This window comes from Orussus abietinus, unplaced genomic scaffold (assembly GCF_000612105.2).
Source record: "Orussus abietinus isolate OABI.00-Male unplaced genomic scaffold, Oabi_2.0 scaffold5, whole genome shotgun sequence".
NCBI classification, from domain to species: Eukaryota; Metazoa; Arthropoda; class Insecta; order Hymenoptera; family Orussidae; genus Orussus; species Orussus abietinus.
In genome coordinates this window covers 40953-68558 of record NW_019394929.1, presented here as the reverse complement: position 1 = coordinate 68558, position 27606 = coordinate 40953, and the positions used below count along the sequence as shown (strand labels likewise).

General features: G+C 41.4%; 1 protein-coding gene across 1 annotated transcript in view; it reads left to right on the top strand.

Annotated features, from left to right (window-relative positions):
* LOC105700714 (serine/threonine-protein kinase NLK) overlaps nucleotides 1-27606 on the top strand; it is a 190642-nt gene that overhangs the window by 131049 nt on the left and 31987 nt on the right. The window contains exon 4 of the mRNA XM_023433514.1: nucleotides 23603-23709. Within this exon, the coding sequence (XP_023289282.1) occupies nucleotides 23603-23709 (107 nt within the window). The remainder of the gene's footprint in view (nucleotides 1-23602; nucleotides 23710-27606) is intronic.

Sequence of the window (27606 nt, the reverse complement as noted above, 5' to 3'; positions counted from 1 at the left end):
GTTGCACTTCCCAAAAAAAATGTTTATCAGAAATGACATTTCACGAGCATCGCGTTCTTCCTTAGAGCCTCCATAATCACGCGTTAAATTTTCAAATGATTCTGTGCACCCAGTTTGGAGAAAAATTTTATAAATACTTAGATGTATAGAAATGACCCTTTCATATCATCTTAATGAGCTAACCAAGGTTGCCTCGAGGTTGCACTTCCCAAAAAAAAAGTTTATCAGAAATGACATTTCACGAGCATCGCGTTCTTCCTTAGAGCCTCCATAATCACGTGTTAAAGTTTCAAATGATTCGGTGCACCCAGTTTGGAGAAAGATTTTATAAATACTTAGATATATAGAATGACCCTTTTATATCATCTTAAAGAGCCAACCAAGGTTGCCTCGAGGTTGCACTTCCCACCGTGAAAATCTCTATCCACCTCCTAAGCCCAAGACTTAACCTCAGATTGAGATTCACGACGTCGAGGCGGTATATCGTGCCGTCACACAAATTTATCGACCCTTCAAAAGTAGCCCCACATTTCCGCCCGACATTTTTACCGTCTTATGAAACACCCTGGCACGGTTTAGCTGGCGTCTGGGTGAGAGTTTTCTCGTGCCGTCAGTCATGGGGCGAAAAGCGAGAAAAAGGAAGAACAAAGAGAAGAATTCCGCACATCGCATTGCAGATCGGATTTACGTGTATCCTTAGATCGGGAGCAGATGAGGGTCGGAATACACATAATAGATCGGCTCTATGAATTTGGGGGTGGCCCGTGCCCTGGGCACCCTCGGTCCCTTGTTGGGCTCCTGCGCAGGCGCCTATCGATTGCAATGATTATTAAGCCTGTATAAATTCGGCACCCAGGGCAGTGTTGGGGGCACCCGTCGCCCCGGGCTCCTTTTCTGTCGCCAGTCCCTGGGGTGAGATTTCGGCGCCCTCTTCGCCACCTAGAATCGATTTCTCCCTCCCTCGAGACGACGTCCCCGACAGACTCCACCTCTTCCCACGCGGTGCAACGTTCGATGGACTGGACTATTTATTCCGAAACATCCCTCGCCGGAGTTTCTCGCCCCTGAAGGCTCCCCCTTATGACGATCGACCGACCTTTTGAACGTCGGGCAGTTCCTCGCCCTCCGCAAAGGGCACCCCTCGGTGTGGAAAAGGCTTTGCCGAAAGTTTGAAAGGGACTCACCGGCTCTTCTTTATCGGCCAGAGGGCTGTTTTATCTGTAATGGACGATGCGATAATTAGCATACAACGGGGTGGAGGGTGTTAATTAGGCACCGAGGGGTTTGACTCCTGGCTCAGGGAGGATATCGGAAATTGTTTCAGGGGCGGGGTAGCTCCGAATTCCCGGTTCTCTTCATTGCAGAATTTACGGAATGAGGAGGGTGGACAGCGATAAGGGTGTCCGATGTCAATTTTCGAAAAGCTTTAACATTTTGGAAACATTCCCACGTAAATTCCCCTTTTCATTCTGCTCGGGTACGTGAAATGGGGATTTATTTTCTGTTTTTCGCATTTTATCTCGGGTTTTTTTTTTTTAAATCCCCTTTGCGCGATTTTTTGTTCACTTCGGAGCGAGGGGGACCAAGAGCTTTCAGAGGCGAGAAGCAGAAAGCTGAGAGGAGGGTGGGCGGAGTTATAGGACGGGTAAAAGTGATTTGTAGGGACATCTGCTGTGGTTTCACCTGAGATATCGTCTGGGGTCTCCCAACTTTGGGTATTTCTCACCTGGCCACATCCCGCGCGACCCGCGAGGGTCACCGGAAGAGTCGATCTTGTCCAAAGTTTACCTGAAAGCTCTCCCTCGAAACTTGCGAATTCGGTGCTATAGATTTCAGCTCTCGGTACAACTTGCCACAGCTGGGGAGAGATATCCAAGTTTGGACTAAAAATTGGAAACCTCAAAACGACCGAATGATTTCGCCTTTAAGGTGAAGTGAAACACGTTGAGAAATTTGATTGACGTCGTTAAAAAGAATTCTTCTAGATACCTACGTTACCGATATTCGTATTTGTACTGACAGCTTTTTCGAATTATATTGGGTATTGTACTAAATGGCATACTCCATATGCCTTTTCTGGAAAATAATTATAAAGAAATCGAAGTAAAACTCCAGAAATCCCCTCGATTCATGGTTTCTGAGGCCGTAATTGATTGCAGAGGACACCCTGCTCCATCTATGATTTCCGGGTCAACTAAATTTTCACTCCGAGACCTCGTATAACCATCGTTTTAGTATAGAAGGGCATAAAACAATTTTTTTTACCTTTATCCCGTGCAAATGCGAGTTTCTTCATTACCAAAGTATTCTAAATTGTCCTACAATTGTCCTCACACTTTCGTTTTTCATATCAGAGCCCCTACTAATTGTACATCGATTGAAATATAACAACTCGACGCCATTCTGGATTCTGGTCTAGGCTAAATCAACAAATGTTTCTTGAAAATCTAAATTTCGAAAGTGTCAGGACAATTTATAAGTGATCACGAGTCATGTGTTAAAGGTTCGGACAGTTTGGTCCAATAACCTTAATAAAAAGTGTTTTATTCGAATCGACTGATTTGAGGTGGGTTTCACGTCACCTTAAAAATCCATCCTCAAAATGTGGGTTTTTTTTACAAATTCTAATATTTTTGTGTATCACGTTAGCAATTCACCAATTGAATTACAACACTAATTAGAATCATGTTTGCAGTTAAATTTNATATAAACGATTGATTAAAACACCGCGACTTTGATTATAGGAACACATTGACATCCTCTTAATTCGTTCTAATTCAAGTTCTGTGTAGTGATTGAATTTTCCTAGAATCTTAGAAATTTTCCGACAATCACTAAGTCTTTAATTCCACCTCGTTGCCTTTTTTCTAATAAATTTGTGTGGGCATTCGTCGTGTTTTATGCACCATGCAAATAGTTTCTGCATAATCTGCATACTTTCCCCTAGATACGAATCATCGATCAATCAGTCATTGGATTCTAGCGTGCATATTTCACTGGGAAAAATCCCGGCAGGACTAGATTCTCTCACGATCGAAAATGTATCTTCGACCCGATCTTCCGTCCTTTGAACCCAAATTGCGCAAAAGCTCCGGTTCCCACGGAAAGGGGCACCGGATTGGTTCATCACGTCCAGCGTCGATCGGGTTTTTCGCGACTCACGCATCGCTCGCGACCTGAAAAGGAGAGAACTCGATTTTAGATCGCGTTAACGCCATTTCAGCGTGCTAAAGCAAACGTGGCCGATAGCCATTGGCGAAGTCAATTCCGAATTTTACGTAACGGGAGGTACGTAAAGACCGCCGTGGGATCCTTTCGTTTTTTCCTCCTGTTCCGCTCCCCTGAGTACCATCATGGACCATCATGGACGAAGGTAAACAAGACCGACGTAAAAAAGATCTGATCGTCACGCCCCCTGTAGATCGAATCGATATCCATATATGTCGGTTCGTTAAATAGAGATCTGCAGGTAACAGCGCTGATTTTATTTAAAGATTGTAAATGTAGGCTAAAGGCGGGATATCGTGCCGTCCGTTAAGTTATGATATTTAAGACGACACGTTAAGAAATAACCATCTAACCGAAGAATTCTGAATTTAAACTTCGGTCATTTGTTTCGATCTAACTGTTTTATTTAAAGATTGTAAGTGTAGGCTAAAGTGGGGATATCGTGCCATCCGTTAAGTTATGATATTTAATACGACACGTTAAGAAATAACCATGTAACCGAAAGATTCTGAATTTAAACTTCGGTCATTTGTTTGGATTTAACTATTTTATTTAAAGATTGTAAGTGTAGGCTAAAGTGGGGATATCGTGTCGTCCGTTAAGTTATGGTATTTAAGACCCCACGTTAAGAAATAACCATCTAACCGAAGAATTCTGAATTTAAACGTCGGTCATTTGTTCGGATTTAACTATTTTATTTAAAGATTATAAGTGTAGGCTACAGTGGGGATATCGTGCCGTCCGTTAAATTATGACATTTAAGACGACACGTTAAGAAATAACCATCTAACCGAAGAATTCTGAATTTAAACTTCGGCCATTTGTTCGGATCTAACTATTGGGTTGGTAAATAAATTTTGTTACACTTTGAAGGAGCCTACTGTAGAAACATTTTCCTTCGATAAAGGAAACTGATTTAAATACGGTCATGTGTTAAAATATGTTATGGATCTTAAGGAGATGTGAAAGTGGCACCTGAAAGGTCAATGGTTCATGAAACTTTTCTACGAACAGGGTATACCGAGTCGTTTTCAATTTTACAATATAAATATGGAGACCGTGAGAAAGGTCCTGACCCTCGTAAAATTTGGTTTTTATAAAAAATTTGGTTTTTATAAAAAATTTGGTTTTTATAAAAAATTTTGAAAAATATGTATAAACAAATTTTTATCTTAAATTGAGATTTCATTGGGGTCTGGACTTTCCTTACGGCCTCCATATTCACGTTGTAAAGTTTGAAGCGATTTGGTTCCCCCAGTTCGGAAAAAAGTTTCATAAACGAGACCTCATCGACGCCACTTTCACATCACCTTAAAGGTGACTGCGCGTGTAAATTAATATTGGTTAGGCATTTTTGTCAATTCGACAAATTTTTTCCAATTTTTTCCCAATTATCTGGAAAAGTGTTGGAGCGTTGAGGTAGGAAGAGATGTGTTGGAGTCCCAGGATGGGCGGGAGACGGACAAGTCGATGGATCGACCAGGTTCCGGGTTCAGTCGAGTCTGGCACCTTTAAAGACCAATGTCCAGACTGGTCACGCCGACCCAGTGACTGGTTAATTGCTCCTTGATCACTGGATCGGGATCTAGACGAACCACTGCGTCGCGGCTAATCGCCAGCTTCGGTGGAAATTGACAGGGGCTGAGAGCGTTCTTTTAACGCCGGAAGTGGAGAGCACCGAGGTTTCGAACGGATCAATTGACGGAGAAATCGAGATAGAAGTCAAGGAATACTTTTTCCCTCATAGGAAACGTGAAAGATAGGAAGTAGATGTGGAAGTAGAGCCCGCTGTATAATGAGTGGTCTTAGGAAACATTGATGGAGGTCTCGAGGATCGTTCCTTCCTTTGGAAAGATCTCAAAGGCAATCCACCTTTTGATCTCGCACAATCGTTGATCAGCTGATGAAGAAGTTTGAACGGAGATGGAGGAGCGCATTTGTCCCCTGGGAAGGAGGGTGAGAATCCATTCTACTGGCTCATTACTAGTTTCGTGCAAGATCGATGGAAATTCGATAGGGCCATTCTGTCGTGGGAACATCTCGAACGGTTGGTCGGCAGAGATCGGGACATCCCTTTTCTTTATCCAAGACTTTATAAAAATTAACATCCGGTTGTATCTTCGATTACCTGGATCGTAGGCTTCCGTGTGGAATATCGAGGAGAAAATCATAGGTCGTATTTAAGTTCTAGCTAGGATTTCTACATCAGGAGTTCCCATCCATAGCCTTATGTAGAAATATTCCGACGTAGGCCCTACATTCGTAGGCTGCCATTTTGGCAAGACCCTATCTAGGACTCTTGTAGATTTTCTACACGGAGTGAAACTTTACCTGATCCTTCCCTTATCGGGACAACTTAGGATATCCCAGCTGGGCCTTAGAAAGGTGTAACGTTCCGACGTCGGCCCTACATTCGGAGGTTGGCATCCTGGCAAGGTCCTATTTAGGACTCTTATAGATTTTCTACTCGGGGTGAAATTTTACCTGCTCCTTCCCTTATTGAGTCAACTTAAAATATCCTAGTTGGACCTTAAGTAGAAATATTCCAACGTAGGCCCTACATTCGTAGGCTGCCATCCTAGCAAGGTCTTATCTGGAACTCTTGCAGATTCCCTACACGGGGTGAAATTTTTCCTGATCCTTGCCTTATCAAGACAAACTTAGGATATCCTAGCTGGGTCTTAGACATGTGTAATGCTTCAACGGAGGCCCTACATTCATAGGCTGGCATCCTAATAAGGTCCTATCTAGAACTCTTGCAGATTCTCTACACGGGGTGAAATTTTTCCTGATCCTTCCCATATCGAGACAAATTAGGATATCCTTGGGTCTTAGACATGTGTAATGCTTCAACGGAGGCCCTACATCCATAGTCTGGCATCCTAATAAGGCCCTAGCTATCGCCCTTTCAGATATCCTCCACGGATTTTAGAACAATCAACAGAGTCGCCTTTCTCGTCAGAAACAAAGGCTGCAATTCACGTAAATTCATTCTCGCGTCGCCAAATGCCCGGGAAGTGGCAACTCTGGAGAGAGGCGCGACTCCGGGTATCTAATTAGAAGGAGAATCGCACTCAGTCTGGGTCTAAGCACCGAGTGGCCCTTTCGAATTTACAATGATCGCCTGCGGACTGTGGAGCAGCTCGTTGTGTGCCGGCGACACTATTAAGGGAACCGGAGTACAAAGTACGGGAATGCACCGAGGAGCCCTAACGACCATAAGTGGTTGTTAGACCACCAAGTTAATACCCGGTTGACCCGGAAGAGGATGCGCTCGAAGACACGCATGCGAACCGGAGCTCCTCTTCCTGTTTCTTGTCTCATTTTTTCCATCCTTTTTTCTTTTTTCCCCTCCGAACATCCGTTCCGAGCTGTATCGATCTCTCCCGCTTTCGGCTCGAATTTCCAAAAAATCTCAAGTTTCGACCAGGCAGAAGAAAAATTCTGTAATAAAAAAATCGGTGCTTGACAGTCGCGTCGGAAGTGAAGCTTGCAAGTTAAAGAGACATCATTAATTATTCTTCATTATCCCTCCCGAATTGCCCTTACATGCTCGGTATTGGTTGTTTTGAGCGTACTTCTTTTTCTCAGTTTTATTTCCTTTCAAGTGTCAACACTTAACTGAAAGAATAATGCTCTGGTGCTTATGAAAACGTTGACGCATGTTGACTCCGTGTTAAAACAGAGAGATGAATATAAATAGTAATAAACTGTGAAAATAACATTTTCGCAAATTGTGTCGATACTAATAATACGAGGATGAATATAAATAACAGAATAGATTTTCACTTTCCGAAACGGGTCTCTTTCGTAACATGTGAATTTACACGTACTGCCGTATCATAAGAACTTTCACTTAAAAAGTATCAATGAGCCTAGCACGAGGATCATGCAGCCATGAACATGTAATTGTTTCGTTATGTAAACGTTTCAAAGAAACGATTAGGCCGAGGGGTATTCACTCAGGAAATCATGTATTTTAATCCTCGAAATCACGTGAAAATCACCTGGAAATTCCAAGCAGGAATCATTGGAAATCGTTTGAAATCACCAAACACTGTCCCAATTTTAAGGCCTAATTTACCTTGTTACCGAAACGCATTGTGGTTTATTGCTAAGGCCATGGGTTCTCAAAGATGGATATCATTTTCGCTAATTTCCAAGTGAAATCGTCCCCTCGGATTAGGCTTAAACAATTCACCTTTTGCAACGTGAAGCCGTTTTGTTAGCCAGTTTTCTCCCGTTATTTAATATTTTCATAACACATTTGTTTGCGCCGTTTGAAAATGAGCGCTGAGATAGGTTCCTGGCGGGTAAATTCTGAGTTCGTTGAATTTGCACCATGTACAAGTTTAAATAAGAACAACAATAACAAATTATTGTACTAGTAAAATAACGGATAGAGAATACAATTTGTTGATCTGAATTCGCGGTACAATCGCGTGTCCGGGTTACGCCCTAAGTCCCAGGGCGGATACAAAACATCCGAATTATTCAAAGTCTGAGATGAGTCGAAATCTTAAAAAGGATGGAAAGTTGCATTCTGGATGCACTTTCTTCCCTTCCCTCTGTCGAAACCTAGGAAGGGATGCACTTGGAATGCTGAGCCCTGATTGGCTGACTTTAGGATAGCATTTCCCAAAGGTTCATTTCTCCAGGACAACATAGACATCCTCGAATCCTGGAGAAGATCCGCGATGCCCGTTAGCCATACGATACCCTTTTGGAAATGCATCGCCATGGTAGACCCTGAAGTAGCCACTTTGAAGACCCCCCTGATCGGGGTCCTAAATTCCGAGTCTTTTCTTTAGCTATTTTCTGATCACGGGCAGGACACTCCTTCGAGAAAGAGTGCCTCGCATTGTCCATGGCCAAATATTGGTCAAATGTTCTTCAGGCCGTCTCACTCCAATCAGATGGTTCAACAACATTTGTTATCGAAAATGAATGGGGGGGTCCTTGTACAAAGTGCATCACGTCCGAGAAGCCCGCATCGACCGATCCGATTGCGTCTGGGCCCCCATCATCGAGAAAATTGATATCAGTTCCCTATTTGGTGGAGGTCCCTATTATGCCCTCGATGAATGAATTATCTGCCCTTATTTTCTGATCTCGGCTGATCCTCTTTCACGCTAAAGATTGGAAATCCAAATCATATTTTCATAACGCGATCAGTTCGTCGTGGTCGTTTTTCAAAAGGCATAAAAACCTGAAAACGAGCATTTTATGGAGGCTTTTATCACGCCGTTCGTGTCCACATCTTCAACCCCTATTTTGCACGGTCTATTTTCCTCGTATTTTCCGGCGTTTTTTCAAAAATATGTATTCAAACACGTCCAATATGTGGATTTGATACAGATTTCCATAATATTTTTCTTGCCAACCCGTTCTGTTCATATTTATTGATTTACGTTGTGCTCTTTCACGGTAGCGTTTGAAAATGGAAATTGTTATTTTCAGTTTACGATCGTGCGTAGCAAAGTACGTCATTTTTACGCATTTCGGAATGTACCCTTATCGCCAAAAATGGCTGCAGTACTCGAGCATCAATGCTGTTCATATTTGATAACCACATATATCGTTTAGAATAATGAAAGGAAACTACAAGGTAATTGCAAGCACAAAGTGCAGCGAAAATTTTCGCAATTTTCCAAAACTATATAAAAACTTAACGTACAAACTTAAAAGAACGCATCGAGGTTAAAACGAAGCAATTTTGAGCATTTGTTGTAATTTTATTTTTTGAATGTTGTTATTACAGGTCTAATAAATGATATTAACCGGTCAGAGATGTTGACTTGTTACCTTATAAGACAATTGCATTGTGCTATAAAGTTGACAAAGTTGCAAGAATTTTCATCGTACCATGTATTTGTTAATTCAAAATTAAACCTCATTGTCATATTACATTATCCTAAGCGAGATATGTGAGTCTCTGATTTGCACAATTTTTATCTTTTGGCGTTGCTACTTTTTTGGCCAGCATCCGTATATGCAAGTACATAAATACATAAGTATACGAGTACATAAACTAACGGAGTGACAGAGATTTATGGAACGCAATTAAAGTTGGCGAAGGCCAGATGCAGTGCTCGAGAAGCCGAAAACTCCTCTCCGCATTCATTACGACGTTCTGAAATTTCGGGGGTGGCTGTGACTAACCCTCATATATTCGTGAACCCTTAAGCGCTCCCCTGCGAGCGACAATGGGTTAAACCTCCACTCCTCCAGAAACTCGTCTAAGCCCTTACGAAACTCCCCCAGCACGGTGGAGGGCATTTTATTAGACGCATGACGTTAAATTCTTCTTCTATACCAAACAAATCAATAGGGCAAATCAGGGAAGTTGTTACAGGGGGTAAGATGTTACCTACAGTGTTTTCAAAAGCTCCCGCTAGATGCAGCACCTTCGCCTCAGAACATCGCGTGACCCATTCGACAAATGTCCACCACATATAGTGTAAGTTAAGAAAGCTTAAAAAAAAATTTAAGTTACATTTTATTAGACGCATGACGTTAAATTCTTCTTCTGGACCAAACGAATCAATAGGGCAAGGCAGGGCAGTTGTTACAGGGAGTAAGATGTAACCTACAGTGTTTTCAAAAGCTCCCGCTAGATGCAGCACGTTCGCCTCAAAACATCGCGTGATCCATTCGACAAATGTCTACCACATATAGCGTAAATCAAGAAAGTTTAAAAAAAATGTAAGTTACATTTTATTAGACGCATGACGTTAAATTCTTCTTCTGGACCAAACGAATCAATAGGGCAAGTCAGGGTAGTTGTTACAGGGGGTAAGATGTTACCTACAGTGTTTTCAAAAGCTCCCGCTAGACGCAGCACCTTCGCCTCAGAACATCACATGACCTATTCGACAAATGTCCACCACATGTAGTTTAAGTTATGAAAGCTTTAAAAAAGTTTATGTTACTACGCTTTTTGTATTTTGACAGGGGGAAAGTCAATTTTAGTCAACCGTTAATCTACGTTGAACACATGGGTTCTTCCTCTATCACTCACCGAAGTTAAGCACCGTGTGAACATTATTTGACTTAACCAAATAAATAGTAAACCTAAATAATTTATTCACTCTAATTACCCTTCTTATTCCATTGTTCTATGTCACTTTTTAGCATGTTCTTAACACAATATTGTCCACATAACAGTTTGTCCTACTGTGGGGAAAGTTGTTACGTTATTCCGTGTGAGAATGAAAATTGATAATTAAGTATGTTAACAGATTTATAAAAGTGGAAATGGAACCATTGGTTTCAAGGGTGCCATAAAATGTACCCAAAGGTGTACTTGATGAAATATAAAAAGCTCGAGCTTCCAGGTTTAGTAGGAGACTTATAAATAAAAACTACGTTCACGGTGTTACAACTGACCCCGGTCTCCTCTAATTCATAAATTGCCCGCCCTTTTAATAAAAACGAAAGAATTATTTTTCCCCGCGCAAACAATTATAAACCTTTTAAGCATCCTTGTACATGATTGCTTTTAGACCGTCTGGTGGCGAGTAGTAATTGCACAATGGACAGGGTGACTCGAAAATTGGTGGGGACGGTTAGCTTGGATGTTGACTGATCGTTTTCCAGCATTGTATGCTAATTACTTCACTTTTCCTCCCGACTTTGTAATAGAAGGTGTAATGGTGTAACGATGACAGGGACACTGGCGGAATGTTCACCCTGGGAATGCAGTTCCTGAATTCGGAGTTGAGATAGGACAGCCTGGGGAGGACGGGGGTCGAAATTAGTTGGCAACTTTGCTGAACTCTGATCAAACCGTTAAACTAGACTAGTTTAACCGGGCGTGGCTAATTGAGGCTGCGATCACCCGAGTTTCTAGCTTAGGCATTGCTCGACACTTTTGACCGGTTGACACGTTTCTTTTTGACTTCACAGGGGAATTCCGTCAATAAACTCTATCTTTTCACTATACCGCATAATTTTCTTCAAAGTACACTTTCGACGAAATATCAGGAAAGAATTTTCTGATACAGGAAAACTGTAACGATCCCGGAAGAACGTTTAAATGAAACAAATGATCAACAAGCTCTGACAAGAAGCTCTTGAAATTCCTAAAATATTAATTTCAACCTCTCCTAGAAAAATCCTTTGGATTAATTAATTAACATACTTTAATATGCTGATTATATCCAATTCGAAACCGACCTAATGAAACTGTTTTTTGAGAATTGGACACAAACTCCGTAATTTTGGCCGAGGTTAGAATAATTCACTAACAAAATCATTTCATGAGGATGAAAAGCAAGCGGATTTGAAATGCCTACTAAAGCAGAATTTACATATTTTAATGTCTTTCATTACACCCAGTCAGCATAAATTATTCATAGAATATAGAAAAGAAGTTGGAAAATATTCCTCATGTATGTTCGACATTGGAATGATATTTTAAGTACAGTAGATTATATACATATGATAATGTTTCCCAGATATAGTCTAAATATTTAATTTTTTATAAATATATATATACAATATTGGTTTAGCAATGTCATTTGGAATATGGAATACTATTCTATAAATACTACAAGTGTTAGAAAAGGTTTGTGATATAACATTGAAATACTAAAGTTAACAATTATTTTATACATTTTAAAAAATCAAAACATGCTAAATATTTCGTGCGATAATAATAATATATTATTACTTTATTTTGAATACACATACGTGCACCAATACTTTAAATTTATATTCCCTGGATAAGTACTTCATTTTTTATAAAAGTAGGTGCTCATGTTTCAATTCCATGTTCATACAATATTTCGTTAAATATATTTCGAATATAAAAAACTGACCAAACCTAAATTCATCCTATGTTGAAAAATTGTACATAGCGCATAAATCGATATCCTATTAATATTGAAAGATTTTCAAAGAATATTCCATGAACCTCTGTGCTATGTACTTGTGCCGTCTGGGCATTGACGATAAGTTTCAGTAATGATTGACTTAACCGATAGTTTTGGAAATCGAATCTTTTTTACGTTCTGAGATGAAACTTTAAATTCATTCCGAGGACTAGGCGCGAAATATAAATTTCTGTTCGCCCACGACTCGCACTTTTACTTCGAGGACTCGACATTTATTGGAAACTCGTATCGGTTCTGTCTCCCCTTATAATTCCTGCAAGAATTATCATTTAACTTTCATTTGGCTCTATTTAAAGAAGGTTGGGCGCTTCTTTTCGTCCCTGCAACAAGACGCGAGGATTTATAGCAAGCCCTCGCTTCCTCCTCGGAGCCTAGAATATATTTACGTGGACGTGCATATACGTGTGCACACGCGTGCATAAGCGCGAACATTCTTGGCTCTCGTTTCCGAAGCAAACGCCCACGCGAATCCAAGAGATTTCCTCCCTGCTCCAAGAACTCGGGTTATCGAACCGAGTTCGCCAAGAAAGACCTAACGAACGAGATTTTAATAAACAAACTAAAGTAAGACTTTGGACAACATTGGTTGGTTGTCTCCGCAATCGGATCTAATGCATTAATTGGACACGTAAAAGTATCGCGAATCATATCAACCCGTCAATCATTTTATTATCAATTCGTAGTTTCATTATTGTAATAAATTGGTGTTATTTTGAAATTTGTGCGTGGTTAAAATTTTCGGATTTGAAGTTACCCTCCAAGAGCTTCATCTCGGCGCTCATTCTAGTAGCGCAAAATATTTGTCTTATTTTTCTATACATTTAACGAATATCGTACATTTTGTAAATATCTAGCAGTCATAAGAAATATTTGCAAACTTTTTCTTATTTGAGGCAATCAAATAATCGATTGGTAGAACGGCACATTCGAATGAAATCATTCGTTTGAATCAACTATATGAATTTTTCTTCCCAACGAAATAATGGTTCCTTGCAGTCATATATGATTCAGGCAACGATACATACATTTCTTTCAGTCAACTAATCTTTTTTCTCAGTGTGTTATTTAGTTAGGATTATTTCTAAAAAACGTTTTGATGATTTTCATGATTTTTCAAGGAAAAGAAGGTAAACAATGAAAATGATATTCTAAGAATTTCTGGAATTGCCTGTTGGTACGGGATGTTTTAATTTATTTTATGTGTATTATTTTATATGCTTTCAGTACCGTTTCAATTTATCCGTATCAGAGAATCGTTTCGGGGAAGGGAAATTGCAAAGGCAGCTAAGTTTCAAGAAAGGTCGAGTTAACATTGCGTGCCGGATGAGTCGGTAACGGGAGTCCGCCGAGAGCTTGACGGCTCGCCGAGAACGGATGGACGATTATTTGCATTTCCGGCGATCTTTTGCGGATTGAACGAGCCCGGCATCCCTCGGGAAACGGGAGACAATACCTTTTTTACCTTTATTAAGGGATGAGGGTTTCGTATTACGAGGAAGATATCCACTCTTGGTATCCAGATGGAAAGGGAGCCATTCCAGTCGCGATCCGCAGTCCTGGAAATTGACGAAATTCTTAGAAAACTTGATATTTCTTCAAACCATTGAGCATCCCCCATTATTTTCGACATTTCTGGGATTGCTACACATCTCGGATGGTAAATTGAAATCCTAAAAGTCAAATCTGGTCGCTGGTTCCTAACTCCACTAATTCCCTCGCAAGTTTCATATCGCTCGTAATCTGTAATTATCCCCTGGAAATTGACAGAATTGTTAGAAAGGTTGATTCTTTTTTCAAACCATTAAGCCTCCTCCATGCTTTTTGATATATTTTGGATAGCAAATTGAAATTCTAAACGTGAAACTTGGCCGCTAGTTCCTAACTACACTAATTCGCTCGCAAGTTTCATATCGCTTGTAATCCGCAATTATCATCTGAAAATTGACAAACTTGTTAGTAAGGTTGATTTTTTTCAAACCATTAAGCCTCCTCCATGCTTTTTGACATTTCTGGAACTGCTATATATTTTGGATAGCAAATTGAAATTCTAAACGTGAAACTTGGCGGCTAGTTCCTAACTACACTAATTCGCTCGCAAGTTCCATATCGCTCGTAATCTACAATTATCCCCTGAAAATTGACAAAGTTGTTTGAGAGGTTCATTCTTTTTCGTACCATTAAGTCTCTTCCATGCTTCTCAACATTTCCGGAACTGCTACATATTTCGGATAGCAAATTAAAATCCTAAACGTGAAACCTGATCGCTAGTTTCTAACTCCACTAATTCGCTCGCAAGTTTCATATCGCTCGTAATCCGCAATTATCCTCTGAATATTGACAAAATTGTTAGTAAAGTTGATTCTTTTTCGTACCATTAAGTCTCCTCCATGCTTCTCCACATTTCCGGAACTGCTACATATTTCGGATAGCAAATTAAAATCCTAAAAGTGAAACCTGATCGCTAGTTTCTAACTCCACTAATTCGCTCGCGGGTTTCACATCACTAGTAACCCGCAGTTATCATAAAAAAATTGACAAAATTCTCGGTTACCGATTGTTAGAAAAGTATGATATTCCTTAAAACCTCGACATTTCCAGAATGGGTATATATCTCGAATGGCAAATTAGAACCCCGAAAGTTAAACCCGGTCGCTGGTTCCTAATTTCCGCTACTCGCTGCAGGTTTCATATCTCTTTAAACGCGTCGCGACGGGTAATAAATCAGAAGGAGCATTCCGGGGAGACGCTGAAATCCAAATGGATATTCGAAAAACGAGGAGGAAAACGGCCGCCCCCTCCAGTTTGCAACATTTTGGGGCAGTCCGGGAGAGCCCTCGGCTCCCGGATCGATCGAGGAGCTCCAGAAATGAGATTCTCGGGCGAAAGGAGGCGCGCAACCCCGTGGGACTCGAGCGGCGATTCGCAGGCGATTCGCTGGCGATTTGCTGACCAGTCGAGCTCGGTTGACCGGTCGGACCAGCCGGAATGGCCTTGCTCCACCCGCCCTCCTCCGCCGTAACCTCCGGATAACCTGCAACTAACAAAGAAACTACTTGGGCGACGGCGCACCCTGCGTCTTCCAAATACTCTCCTGGTGCCCCCCCGACCATCCGGATGCACCCCATCGGTTCCGTCTGTCCCCGCGAAAAAGAAATCCGCGTACATCAAATGTGACCCGCTTTCCAAACTCAAACGAGTGCCCACGGAAAATTCACCAAGGAAATTTTCCAGATTACGGGAAAAGCCGACTTAATCCGTGATAGTACCTAGGTGGAGTTGGTATTCACTCCTGAAAGCGTGGATTTTATGCTCGAGATCGCAAGAGGAAATCACTGGAAATAGTTGGAAATCGTCGAAATACTGTCAATAGCATTAAGGAGTATAAGGAGACTAACGCCTATTGTCGGTTCCACGGAAAGTGGCCCCAAAATCGGGAACCATGATCTCAGATTTTCGCTGATCTAACAATGCAAGTGCCACTTGCGGAAAATGAGGGAACTCCAATCTTACATGACCAAAACGTTTCCTATTGATGCAAATTACCTGCAATGCTTTTAATTTTGCAATTAAGATACGCATAGTGAAACGATAATCCGCGGATGATGGGCATAATGTGACGTTTCTAACGCGATAAAGACTAGCAGACCCGGTAATAGATGATGATTTTTAATTTCACAATTTCATCGAGGAGGCGCTCTTGGCCCTAGATCAGAAAAGCTCTTAACATCTTGGACCCTTAAAGTGGGGAGGAATTCAGTACATGGCGTTGGATCTCCTTATACTACTTCGTGGTCAACATTTTAAGACCGATCGCCACTTGTTACCGAATCGCATTGTTCTTTATCATATGAAAACGAAGGCAATCGGTTCTCAAAGAAGGAAATCGTTTCACTGATTTCCAAATAGCCCCTCGAAGTAGGCTCTGGTTAGGACTCACGTCAGTTCCCAGCCATAGCCTTGGCAACCTTTAGTTAGGACTTGATTCTCCATCCAAGACAATTTTTTTCTGGTTAACGCTAAACTAAGACCTACTTAGGATTTAATTTGCCGTCCGAAACAGTTTTATCTAGGCTTTCTCCGTTATTCTCTACATAGGATATACTTAAACCGTATATATGTAGTAACGAAATTTTGTCAGACCGTTCCTCTATCGAACAAACTCGGAATGTCCTATTTACGTCTGTGTAGAAAGATTTGACGTTCCGATGTAGCATCTGCATAGGTAAATTGGCATCCTAACCAGATCCTGGCTACCGCCCTTGTAGATTTTCTGCATCGGTTAGGATTCCAGGGAACTTCATTTCCAGGTTTTTGAGGGTCCAATTCCTGTCAGAAGATGCGAATCCTTTCATAGATTTGAATTCGTGCGTAAACTCTCTTCCGGATGGATTTTCAAAATTGGGGACGTTATCTTTGGCACGAGAGATGATAGACTCGCTAACAACCGGAGCAGTCGATGCGACGATAAACTTTGGTAAAACGAAAGCGAGGGAGTATTCCCTCAGGAAATAAAGGATCTTAACGCTTGAAATAATATGGAAATCAGCTGGAAGTCGCGAGCAGAAATCACTGGAAATCGTTGGAAATCACCGAGAATTGTCAGGATTTTCCGGCCGAACGTCGCTTGTTACCGAATCACATTGTTGTTTATCATATGAAATCAAAGTCTTAATCGGTTCTCAAAGAAGGAAATCGTTTCACTGATTTCCAAATAGCCCCTCGAAGTAGGCTCTGGTTAGGACTCACGTCAGTTCCCCGCCATAGCCATGGCAACCTTTAGTTAGGACTTGATTCTCCATCCAAGACAATTTTTGCTGGTTAACGCTAAGCTGAGACCTACTTAGGATTTAATTTGCCGTCCGAAACAGTTTTATCTAGGCTTTCTCCGTTAATCTCTACATAGGATATACTTAAACCGTATGTATGTAGTAACGTAATTTTGTCAGACCGTTCCTCTATCGAGCAAACTCGGAATGTCCTATTTAGGTCTGTAGAAAGATTTGACGTTCCGATGTAGCATCTGCATAGGTAAATTGGCATCCTAATCAGATCCTGGCTACCGCCCTTGTAGATTTTCTGCATCGGTTAGGATTATTTTCAAAATTGGCGACGTTATTTTTGGCACGAGAGATGATAGACTCGATAGGTCGCTAACAACCGGAGCAGTCGATGCCACGATAAACTTTGGTAAAACGAAAGCGACGGGGTATTCCCTCAGGAAATAAAGGATTTTAACGCTTGAAATCATGTGGAAATCAGCTGGAAGACGCGCGCAGAAATCGCTGGAAATCGTTGGAAATCACCGAAAATTGTCAGGATTTTCCGGCCGAACGTCGCTTGTTACCGAATCACATTGTTGTTTGTCATATGAAATCAAAGCCTTAATCGGCTCTTGAAGAAGGAAATCGTTTTCACTGATTTTCAAGTGAATAGCCCCTCGAAGAAAAGGAGCGATTCGGAAGAGGCGTTACTCGTTGGGCAGCTAGGAGTCCGTCTGTTGAGCCTCGTCGATGGAGCAGCACGGTGAAAGTCCTCGGGTCTCGGATCGATCGGAGAGCTCCAGAAATGAGATTCTGGGCGCGAAAGGAGGTGCGCAACCCCGCGGGATTCGAGCGGCAATTCGTTGGCGATTCGCGGACGATTCGCCGACCAGTCGGGCTCGGTTGACCGGTCGGACCAGCCGGAATGGCCTTGCTCCATCCGTCCTCCTTCGCCGCAACCTCCGGACAACCTGCGACCAACAAAGAAACACTTTAGGCGACGACGCATCCCTCGCGTCCGGATATTCCTGATGGATATCTCGCCTCCATTTTTCTCGCTTCCGTCGACGGAAAAATCACCCCTCGTGCTAGGAATCTGGATCTAGAATCCAACCTCGTGGTACCTATGTCCTCTAACCGACCGAAGATGATTCCTCGCCTATTTAAGGTGTCGTAAAAGTGGCGTCTCCTTTATGAAACTTTTCTTCAATTTGGGGGGTACCAAATCGATTCGAGCTTTGAAATATAAATATGAAAAGTATAAGGAGGGTCCCGAAACTCATGAAATTCTAATTTTTTTTTAAATTTGTTAATAGATATCTTCAAAATTTGTTATAAAAGATAAAATCTCACGAGGGTCAGGACCTTCCTTGTGGTCTCCAAGTTCACGTCGTAATGCGTGAAACGAATCAGCACATCCAGTTCGGAGAAAAGCTCCATGAACGATTGATTCTTCGTATGGAACTTCCGCAGCCCTTTAAGAAAGGGATGAAAACCCGTAACTTCAATGATCCCCGGTTTTGCGGTGCAGGTTTTTCGTTTACTCGTCGCGGGGAATGTCCGCGATCTTCGGAGGCTTCCGTCGGTTGTTTCGGGCATCCGTAATTAGACGAAGTCCCCGTCTTTTTCACGGATTGACGGACCGTTGCGGCCAGTTCCGCGTTTCCTGGAAGACGAATCGCAGGACTGGAAAGAACTTGGGAACAAGGGAAGAGACGGCGGTGTAATTGCGGCAGACAGGAAACGACGGTGAACCCGAGGTCCAGGATCCCTTTCCATGAAACCTCCGACCGAGAGACGGGAGAGACTCGCCCTCGGGAGCGGCAGAAGGAGAGAGACGCATAAAAGAAGAAGGACTCCTGGCTCCTTCCTCGCAGAAGAGACCGGAGCGCGCTTTGTCCAGGGAAACCGGTCGACGGACCTGCCAGAAGGCAGGCACGCGAGGATCCGCCAATCACGAGGCTCCTTTCCCCTGGACCGCCGCCGATTAATCCGAGCGTCGATTCTTCCCCGGCAGGTTGTCCTTCTTTATCCTGAAAATGGAAAAAATCCTAAGACATCCCTTATATCCAGACTGCGATGATCGCTGAACCTTCGATTCGAGGCTTCGTTCCTCTTTCGCGGACTTAAATTAAAATTTCGGACGTACAAGGAAGTTCTATTAGTTGTTTTTCACAACGCTTAACGACAAATCTTCGCATCGAGATTTCGCTTATTTTTCCCTGATTTAATTTAATATGTTAGGTATACAAGTATGGCGAGTCGGTTTTTTGATCCCAAACGAATGGGACTCCCTGATACGTCTGCTATCCACATTTGGAAGGAACTTTCCCGTTTCATTAAGAAAATGGAAGGAACCTACATCTTGTGGAGAGAAGAAATCACTGGACGGATCTGTCGGAAGATAAATCCGCCAATCACGAGGCTCCTTTCCCCTGGATCGCCGCCGACTAATTCGAGTATCGATCTTTCTCTACAACGATCGTTCCCGGTTGTCTTTTTTCCCTGAAAATAAATATAAAAAAAACAAATCAGAGATATCTCATCCTCGATGATCGATGAACCTTCGAGTAGAGATTTCGCTGATTTAAATAAATATTTTATTCATAAGAAGGGCGCGTTGATTTCCTACGATGGTAAGAAAATTGTGGAACCTTATTATCCGTCTGATACTCATATTTGGAGGAAAGACCCTTCCCCGTTTCTTGATGGAAATGGCAGGAACATATTTTGTAGAGAGAAACCGGTCGACGGACCTGCCGGCGAGTAAGCGAGGGTCCGCCAATCGCGCGGCTTCTTTCCGCTGGGCCACCGTCCATTAGCGCGAGTGTCGGTCTTTCTCCTGAAACGATCCTCCGTGGAGGTCTTTTCCGTATATCTTCTTCCTTTAATCTTAGGATCTGGAAACTATGTATGTCCTTTTTATTGAGAGAAGCTGCTCTTTGAGTTAACCGAATGCCGCTTATCGAAATAGAAGCGAGACTCATCGATTTTACGACGGCCATGTTTGACGCCGCGTCCCACGTGCCTGAAATTGATTTTCGATAGAGGCATCGAAATTGAGATATTTAGAGGCTGGAAAGATGGCCGCCACTCCATTTATGTAAGCGATTTCTCGGCGGAGGTACCTCTTAATTTGTAACCCACACCTCGCTCCCATTAAGGTGAAGGAAAACCCCCCTCAAATCAGTCGATTCGAATACAACACTTTTTTTAAAGGGTATTAGACTGAACAGTCCGAAACTTTGACACGTCACTCCTGATCATCTATGAATTGTCCTGACACATTCAAAATTTGGATTTTTTTTTTAAATTTGCTAACTCGGCCCAGACCAGAACCAAAATTGTGTCGAGCTCTCATATTTCGATCAATATACAATTATCGAAGGCTTTGATATAAGAATCGAAAGGGTCAGGACAATTTTACGACAATTTAGAACACTCTGGTAATCAAGAAACTCGCATTTGCACGGGATAAAGGTAAAAGAAATTGTTCTATGCGCTTCTATACTAAAACGATGGTAATACGAGGTCTCGGAGTGAAAATTTAGTTGACCCGGAAATCATAGATGGAGCAGGGTGTCCTCTGCAGTCAATTAGGGCCCCAGAAAGCATGAATCCACAGGATTTCTGGAGTTTAATTTCGATTTCTTTATAATTATTGTATGAGAACGACAGGTGGAGTATGCCATTTGGTACAATACCCAATACAATTCGACACAGCTGTCAATATAAAAACGAACATCGGCAACGTAGGCATTTAGAAGAATCTTTTTTACCGACGCCGGTCATATTTCTTGACCTGTTTCACTTCGCCTTAATCGACGTGGATCGCACCATCGGACGAGCTGACGTCGAATTATCGAATAGGAGATAGTTCGAGGAAGCTGAGTCGCGTCCGGAACCGAACCGACCGGTCGACATTGGTACGTACCTTGCCAAGATGGCGGAGCCGGTGCGCACCTGCATTCCTGACAACCCGGTCGACCTCATTCCGCTACAGGGCCATTTCTGTCTCTCCCTTTTCCTACTTCGCTTTCGTGTCCGAACCTAATTCGCCTTTTCGATAGAGCGGGGAAAAAGTTCCTGTGCGGTAATCGACATTTGCCGGGCCCGGTAGGACTATTTCCATCGCAGCGGGAAGAAAGGAACGGAAAGGGAGCTAAGCTCGAAACGTTATTTTGTGCAACCGAGGTACCGGGATTGTTGAACCCATCCTTTTTTCAATTTTCCAATTTTCCAATTTCAAATTGGAAGGGAATTTGTGACAGTTTCACAGATTTATAGTCGGCATGAATTAAGATGAAGTGAAACACGTCGATAAAGAAGATTTTTCTAAATACCTACATTGCAGGCGTTTCTTTTTATATTGACGTCGAATTATATTGGGTACTGCACTAAATGGCATACTCCACTTGGCGTATTCGTACAATAATTATAAAGAAATCGAAGTAAAACTCCAAAAATCCTCTGGATTCATGCTTTCCGAGGCCCTAATTGGCTGCAGGGGGACACTGCGCCATCTGTGATTTCCAGGTCAATTAAATTTTCCCTCCTAGACCTCGTATTACCATCGTTTTGGCATAGAAGCGAAAAAAATGCTAATTGTTAGATGCATGGCTTCCTGGAACTAAAATCCCCCAAATTCAAAATTTCATATCTAAGAACCGATTTGATTTTAAGATATGACTTGGATGGATAAGCAATCGATCAAATAATTGCAAATTGTTAGTATGTATCACGAAATCTCAAAATCGCGCATTCTTACGTTTTTCAATTGAACTTTTAATAATTTCACATTTACTTCGTAATATCCGAAAACGCGGCCAGTACGACTATCGTTGGAGTTAGAATTATCTAAAAATATAAATAAAAGTACTAAAACGGCGGCATTCCAAAGAAAAAGTTTTAATTATGCGCAAAAGAGCGGTTCATTTTTTGAGTTGCAAATTCCGAATTTTGCATGAATTGAAAAGCTTCTAGTCCCAGCAAGAATTAGACATCCACCGAATAGGAACTGTAGAATTTCAAGTAGATTCAATCGTCCATTTTGGAAATATTACGATTCCTGATTTAATAAAATGCTGTTTCGAGAAAGAGCTTTTTTTTATACATAAAGCACAATTTATGACACGTACAGCTAATCGGCTTTTCAAGCCACACTTTCCCCTTGTTCATGAAGCTCTGCTTGATGAATCGAAATCAGAATTGATTTTTACGCCTCTCAACATTAGGGAGGCCCCTTCCTGAGAAAGTGGAACCCTAGCGTTTTCGGGGCCCACTTTCATAAGGTGGCTTTAGCCCTTCTCTACATTTCGGGGTAGGTGGGAATACATGAGTTCGCTTGGAAGTCCTGGGGGTGCCGGAAAACTCTCGCGACTTCTGCTCGACTTCGGAGCGGCACTTCGAAATTATTTCTTCACTCGATACCCGGAAACTTCCCGGCGGCTTTATCGTCGGCAACTTCTCAGACCCGAACCGTGCCCGGAATCATCGTCGAGCTCGAGTTTAACGTAACCGTAACTTCCAGACGTCCCGGCGACTCCCCCTCTCGCAGGGGTTATTCGGGAAATTAGTGTCCCGCCCGGTTCTTCGGTGGGCCACCCTCGCCTCGTCTTTCTCATTTCGAGAACGAGGTTTGTGCGTTCCGCGACTTGGGGCAAATCGAGCAAGATAGCGCAGCTTGCTCCAGATCTTATTTTCGAAAAAAAAAAAGAAAAAAATTCTATTTTAGGATTGAACATTTCGACTCGTAATTCCGTAATGTATTCCGTCGTTTATTATTCCAGACAGTGTTTGAACTTGAATTTGAAAGTAGGAAAAATAAAAAATGTACTTCGAGTTTCACGTAAAGAATCTCGTAATTTCATTGTATGAAGTCTCTCTTTTGGGGGAGGAATAAGAGGAAAGTTATCTTTGACGAAGAAATTCACTCTTCCATATGTTCTAATGTTTATATACTTATATACAGGGTGTCCCATAATACATAATATACTTCTTAAGGGATGAAAGGGTGACATTTTGAACTGGAAGTTCCTTTTTCATTCATTGCTCGGAACATTCTTCATCGAGTTATTAGTAGTTAAAGTTGACCAACGAGGCCGAAGTCCGCAAGCCATAGCGCATGTATATAAAGCTGGAATTGCCACTTTATCACAATTCAATAAAATTTGTTGCAAAATTTATTGCTAATTTATTACTATCATATAGCACAAGAAAAAAATTTCCAAATATCATCCTCTTTCACCCCTTGCGAGGTTTACCATCTATTACGGCACACCCTGTATACTTTTTGGAGAAATTTTTAGGATTTTAAATCCTTGGGAAATTATGTATGTAATTACCCTACTCGCCAGATAAAATGCGGTATCTAAAAATCGTGAGTTGCGTAAACCCGATAACCACTTATGTATATCGATTTGCATAATGAAGGGAGACTATGATCCGACGTCTCGGTAATTATAAGTATTACTTAAACCAAAATTGAATTAGTATTTCTTTACATTACCTTAAACGATACCTGGTAGTCTCTGATTTGCACGATTTTCATTTTTAGATGTTACAACTTTTTTTTTTATTAAGCGGCTTAACGGTTGGGGACCGTTTAAACAGCGCGGACGCAATTGCGGTATTTTCTTTCTGCCGAATTAAGCGAATGTTATGTAACGACAATGTACAGTTTACGTTGAAAAATTTCCTTAACTTAGCCTCGTACAGATACGTGATCACGGAACTTCTGCAGAGCGACCTGCACAAGATCATCGTCAGCCCTCAGCATCTCAGCCCGGACCACATAAAAGTCTTTCTCTACCAAATCCTGAGAGGTGAGTTTAATCTTCGACTTTTCATCTTGAGCATTGTGCTCCTGACAATGAGGTCGCGTCAGTGCCCGAAAGACCTACTTAACACAACAATAAAATCCTTTGACAGCACCGGGGTGATTCACTTAACCGCGAAGCTCTCCGTATGTCCTCTCGGTATTATTGCCTTTGAGAATATTTAAAACCGTCAATTCGGGGAGAATTTCAGTAAATTATCGACGCCTTATACACCGTCAATGGTAAAGACTAATTAAACGAGAGATCTCAATTCATTGCAAGATTTTGTGACTCGCGAGTATTGTTGCATTCCTTTTATCTTTATTTATGATTAGGTCCCTTTTAGTCACTGTTGCCATCAAGCGTGTCTATTTTTTAATATAATGTACGTATGTGTATATAAAATACATTATTAATTAATACCTGGTTAGTTTCATTACAAAAATACGTGTTAATTAATAATGTATTCTTTGTTTTTTTTTTCATTGCAAGATTTTGAGACTCGCGAGTATTGTTGCATTCCTTTTTTCTTTATTTATGATTAGGTCCCTTATAGTCACTGTCGCCATCAAACGTGTCTATTTTTTAATATAATGTACGTATGTGTATATAAAATACATTATTAATTAATACCTTGTTAGTTTCATTACAAAAATACGCGTTAATTAATAATGTATTCTTTGTCCCTGCTGATCACTTCTTGCAGTTTTCATTAACCTTTCCGGTCGTTTTACTTAAGTGTGCAATTATCTGCAAAGTAACTTCGTTGGAAAAAAAAAAAAGAGTGTCCGCGAACTTACGGAACGACTCGATATAGAACGCATAAATTTTGTTCTATAAACAGTGGATCTTAAAGATGACCAGAGTTTTTAGTCCTTTGAAGATATTTAGAACACTTGTTAGAATTTAAATCGAACAAACATATGTAAATCATGTTTCTCAACAATCAGAGATTTATTATGTCATTTCCAAAGTTCTGTCGTTTTCCGGCGACGTTTCTCACCATGTTACTGATTTGACTAATTTTATTAACTGACTGATTTGCCGATTACTGTTTACTGTTCTTAAAGATGACCAGAGTTTTTACTGCTTTGAAGATATTTAGAACACTTGTTAGAATTTAAATCGAACAAACATGTAAATCATGTTTCTAAACAATTAGAGATTTATTATGTCATTTCCAAAGTTCTGTCGTTTTCCGGCGACGTTTCTCACCATGTTACTAATTTGCCCAATTTTATTAACTGACTGATTTGCCGATTACTGTTTACAGATTGGCAGAATTAATTTTCAGTGCTCCGTTTGTGGATGTTAGTTCAAAGTTTGCCCCCAAAAATACCAGAACTTTTGAAATGACTCAGTAAGCTTCTAATTAATCAGAAATATAACTTACATACATGGTTACAAATCTAATCTTCGATTAATATTCGCTTCGTTGCCCCGTTCGATTAATTTAATGATGAAAATAATAGGATTTCTTGTTAAAGTATTTGCGCACCCTAGCACGTTCATTCCCAATATCGTGATATTTATTAGCAATACGAAGTCGATCGTTGATTGGAAGTCGATCCAACTCTTTCCTCGTTCCATCTTTTTATGCTTCTCAGGGAAGCTTTAATTTCGTCAGGGAAGACGTAGTTTTTCGAAGAAGGGATAGAAACAGTCGATCTCGTTGCAGTTTCGCAATAGGCGTTCTCTGGTTACAATCGAGCTCGATCTAACCTCGAATCCCGGTTGTCCTTCGGCGAGGATACTTTGAAAATGGCAAAAAATGCCGTCCACCGGTCGTCGGGAAAAAGAATGAGAGCACAAACCGGTACGGCCTGTAAAACGCAAATCCCATCCCGCGCAGTCCATTGTCCGAGAAAAGTCTGGCCGCCGACATTAAATCTGAGTCAAGGCCTTCGAAATTTTCGTGACCACGAATCTAATCCTATCGCAAATTTCCGTCCCCATAATTGGCTGTCTTTTTAACACCCCTCACGCGTTAGGAATGAAAATCCACTTCTCGGCAGGTTTTTTCACCTTGCCACGTGGGCGGCGATTGAACATAATAGGTGCTGCGAGGAAAAGCAGAGAGAGGGGAAAAAAAAAAGTGAAAAAGGGGGCGACGAAATTAATTGCAGACACGTCTCGTTTCCCTCCCTCTCTCATTGGGGAGCTTTTAGTGTTCGAGAACACCCCTCCGGCGGTAGTTTTATTTCTTCGGTCGACCCGGTTTCGAATAATTTCGTTAAAAGTGTCTCCTACGACCTGGCCTCTGGATTTTCCGCCCTCAATTCGCGAACCTGGATCTCCTTGTTTGCGACATATGATTCACGGAGCGGCGTTGAGTCCACGGTGGTGAGAATTTGCCGCCACCACCGGGCGTCGTTTAATTACATTTGTAATTAAGTAATTAGGCTGTATCTCGGTGTTGTCGCGTTTTGCAGACGGTGCCTAGTGCACTATTTTCGTTCGTCTTCTCAGTTAACCTCGTTTCGGATAATTCCCTTGAAATATGTGTTGAATTCCCTGTCCTACATTCGAGGGCGCGTGCAGAACTTTGTTGCGAGCTTTCTGATAAACGCCGAATTTCGGCGCAGTAAATCCTGCGCCACCGACGTTGTTTTTAGCGACCCTCGGAGGGCCCGTTTGCTTCGTTTAATTTTTTACACCCAAGAGGAAATTATCGATCTCGGTTGGACGTCCATCCTCTATTCTCTCGCTCATCCAGTTTCTCGACAGAAATTTACTTCTCATTTGGCGTACCGAGAGCCTCGGAGTTCATTTATCTCGTTAGAACCTCAAAGTCCTTGGAAAGATTCCATTGAATCGAAGCTCGAAAAATCTCTGAATAGAACGTTATTTCATTTTATACAAGTTAGATCGGACAATCTCCAAACCTCAACCTTACAAAAGTGAACATAAATATATACAGGGTGTTTCCTAAACATGTGGCAAGAATTCAAGGGGTGATGCCTGAGGTATTTTTATGAAGAAAAGTTCATATAAACATTTGTCGAGAAATGCTTTCTAAGGGAGCTACTTCCCTTTAAATGGAGCCCAAGGAGACAAAATGTGCATAGTAGAAATTTGCAATTTTCTCGAAAACGATCAGCCTTATCGATATGAAATAAGAGTATCTTTTTTACGTAAAAATCCTTCAGGTATCATTCTAAAATCAAGATGTAAAAAAAATGCCCATTAAAAAATGGGGTTATTTTTACCCTTAACCCTTTTGGTATAGGACGCTCCTGATTAAAATTTTGAAATTCTGAGCTCCGATTCTGATTCAGCGTCAAAAGTTTACGCAGTATACCAAATTTTATAATTTTAATATGGACGGTTTCGAAAATATTAAGGAAGAACCGTCTTTAAGGTGCTCCATTGAAGGGGCGTAGCTCCCTTAGAAAGCATTTTTCGACAAATGTTTATATGAACTTTTCATCATAAAAATACCCCAGGAATCACCCCTTGAATTTTTTGCCGCATGTTTAGGAAACACCCTGTATATTTGAGGTTCGAATAAGATCGATTTCGGGAACATCTTCCGATATTAAATTCTTGTATCATCCTCCAAATCCTCACGTGCCTTCATGCGGTTTATACGAGATAAACATTTTCAACTTGGTCATTCGTTTAGAGGAAATTAAACGGAGACAAGAGCACTGAGCCGTGTCGAGGTGCATCTACGTGGAAATGGAATAATACGTTTAGTTTCACTTAATTTTTGGCTTAGCCCGGTTTAATTTGAGGCAATTAATCCCATTCAATCGTTTACGAGACCGTAAATTCATTGAAGCTCTTCTCGTTGTTTCGGATCCCCTCAAGAGGCAGCGGTTCCTCCCAGCGATTTTATTCCTGACTTTACTCCTCCTCGAGGGATATTTTTCCCGCAGGCTATATGCATTCCATTGAGAG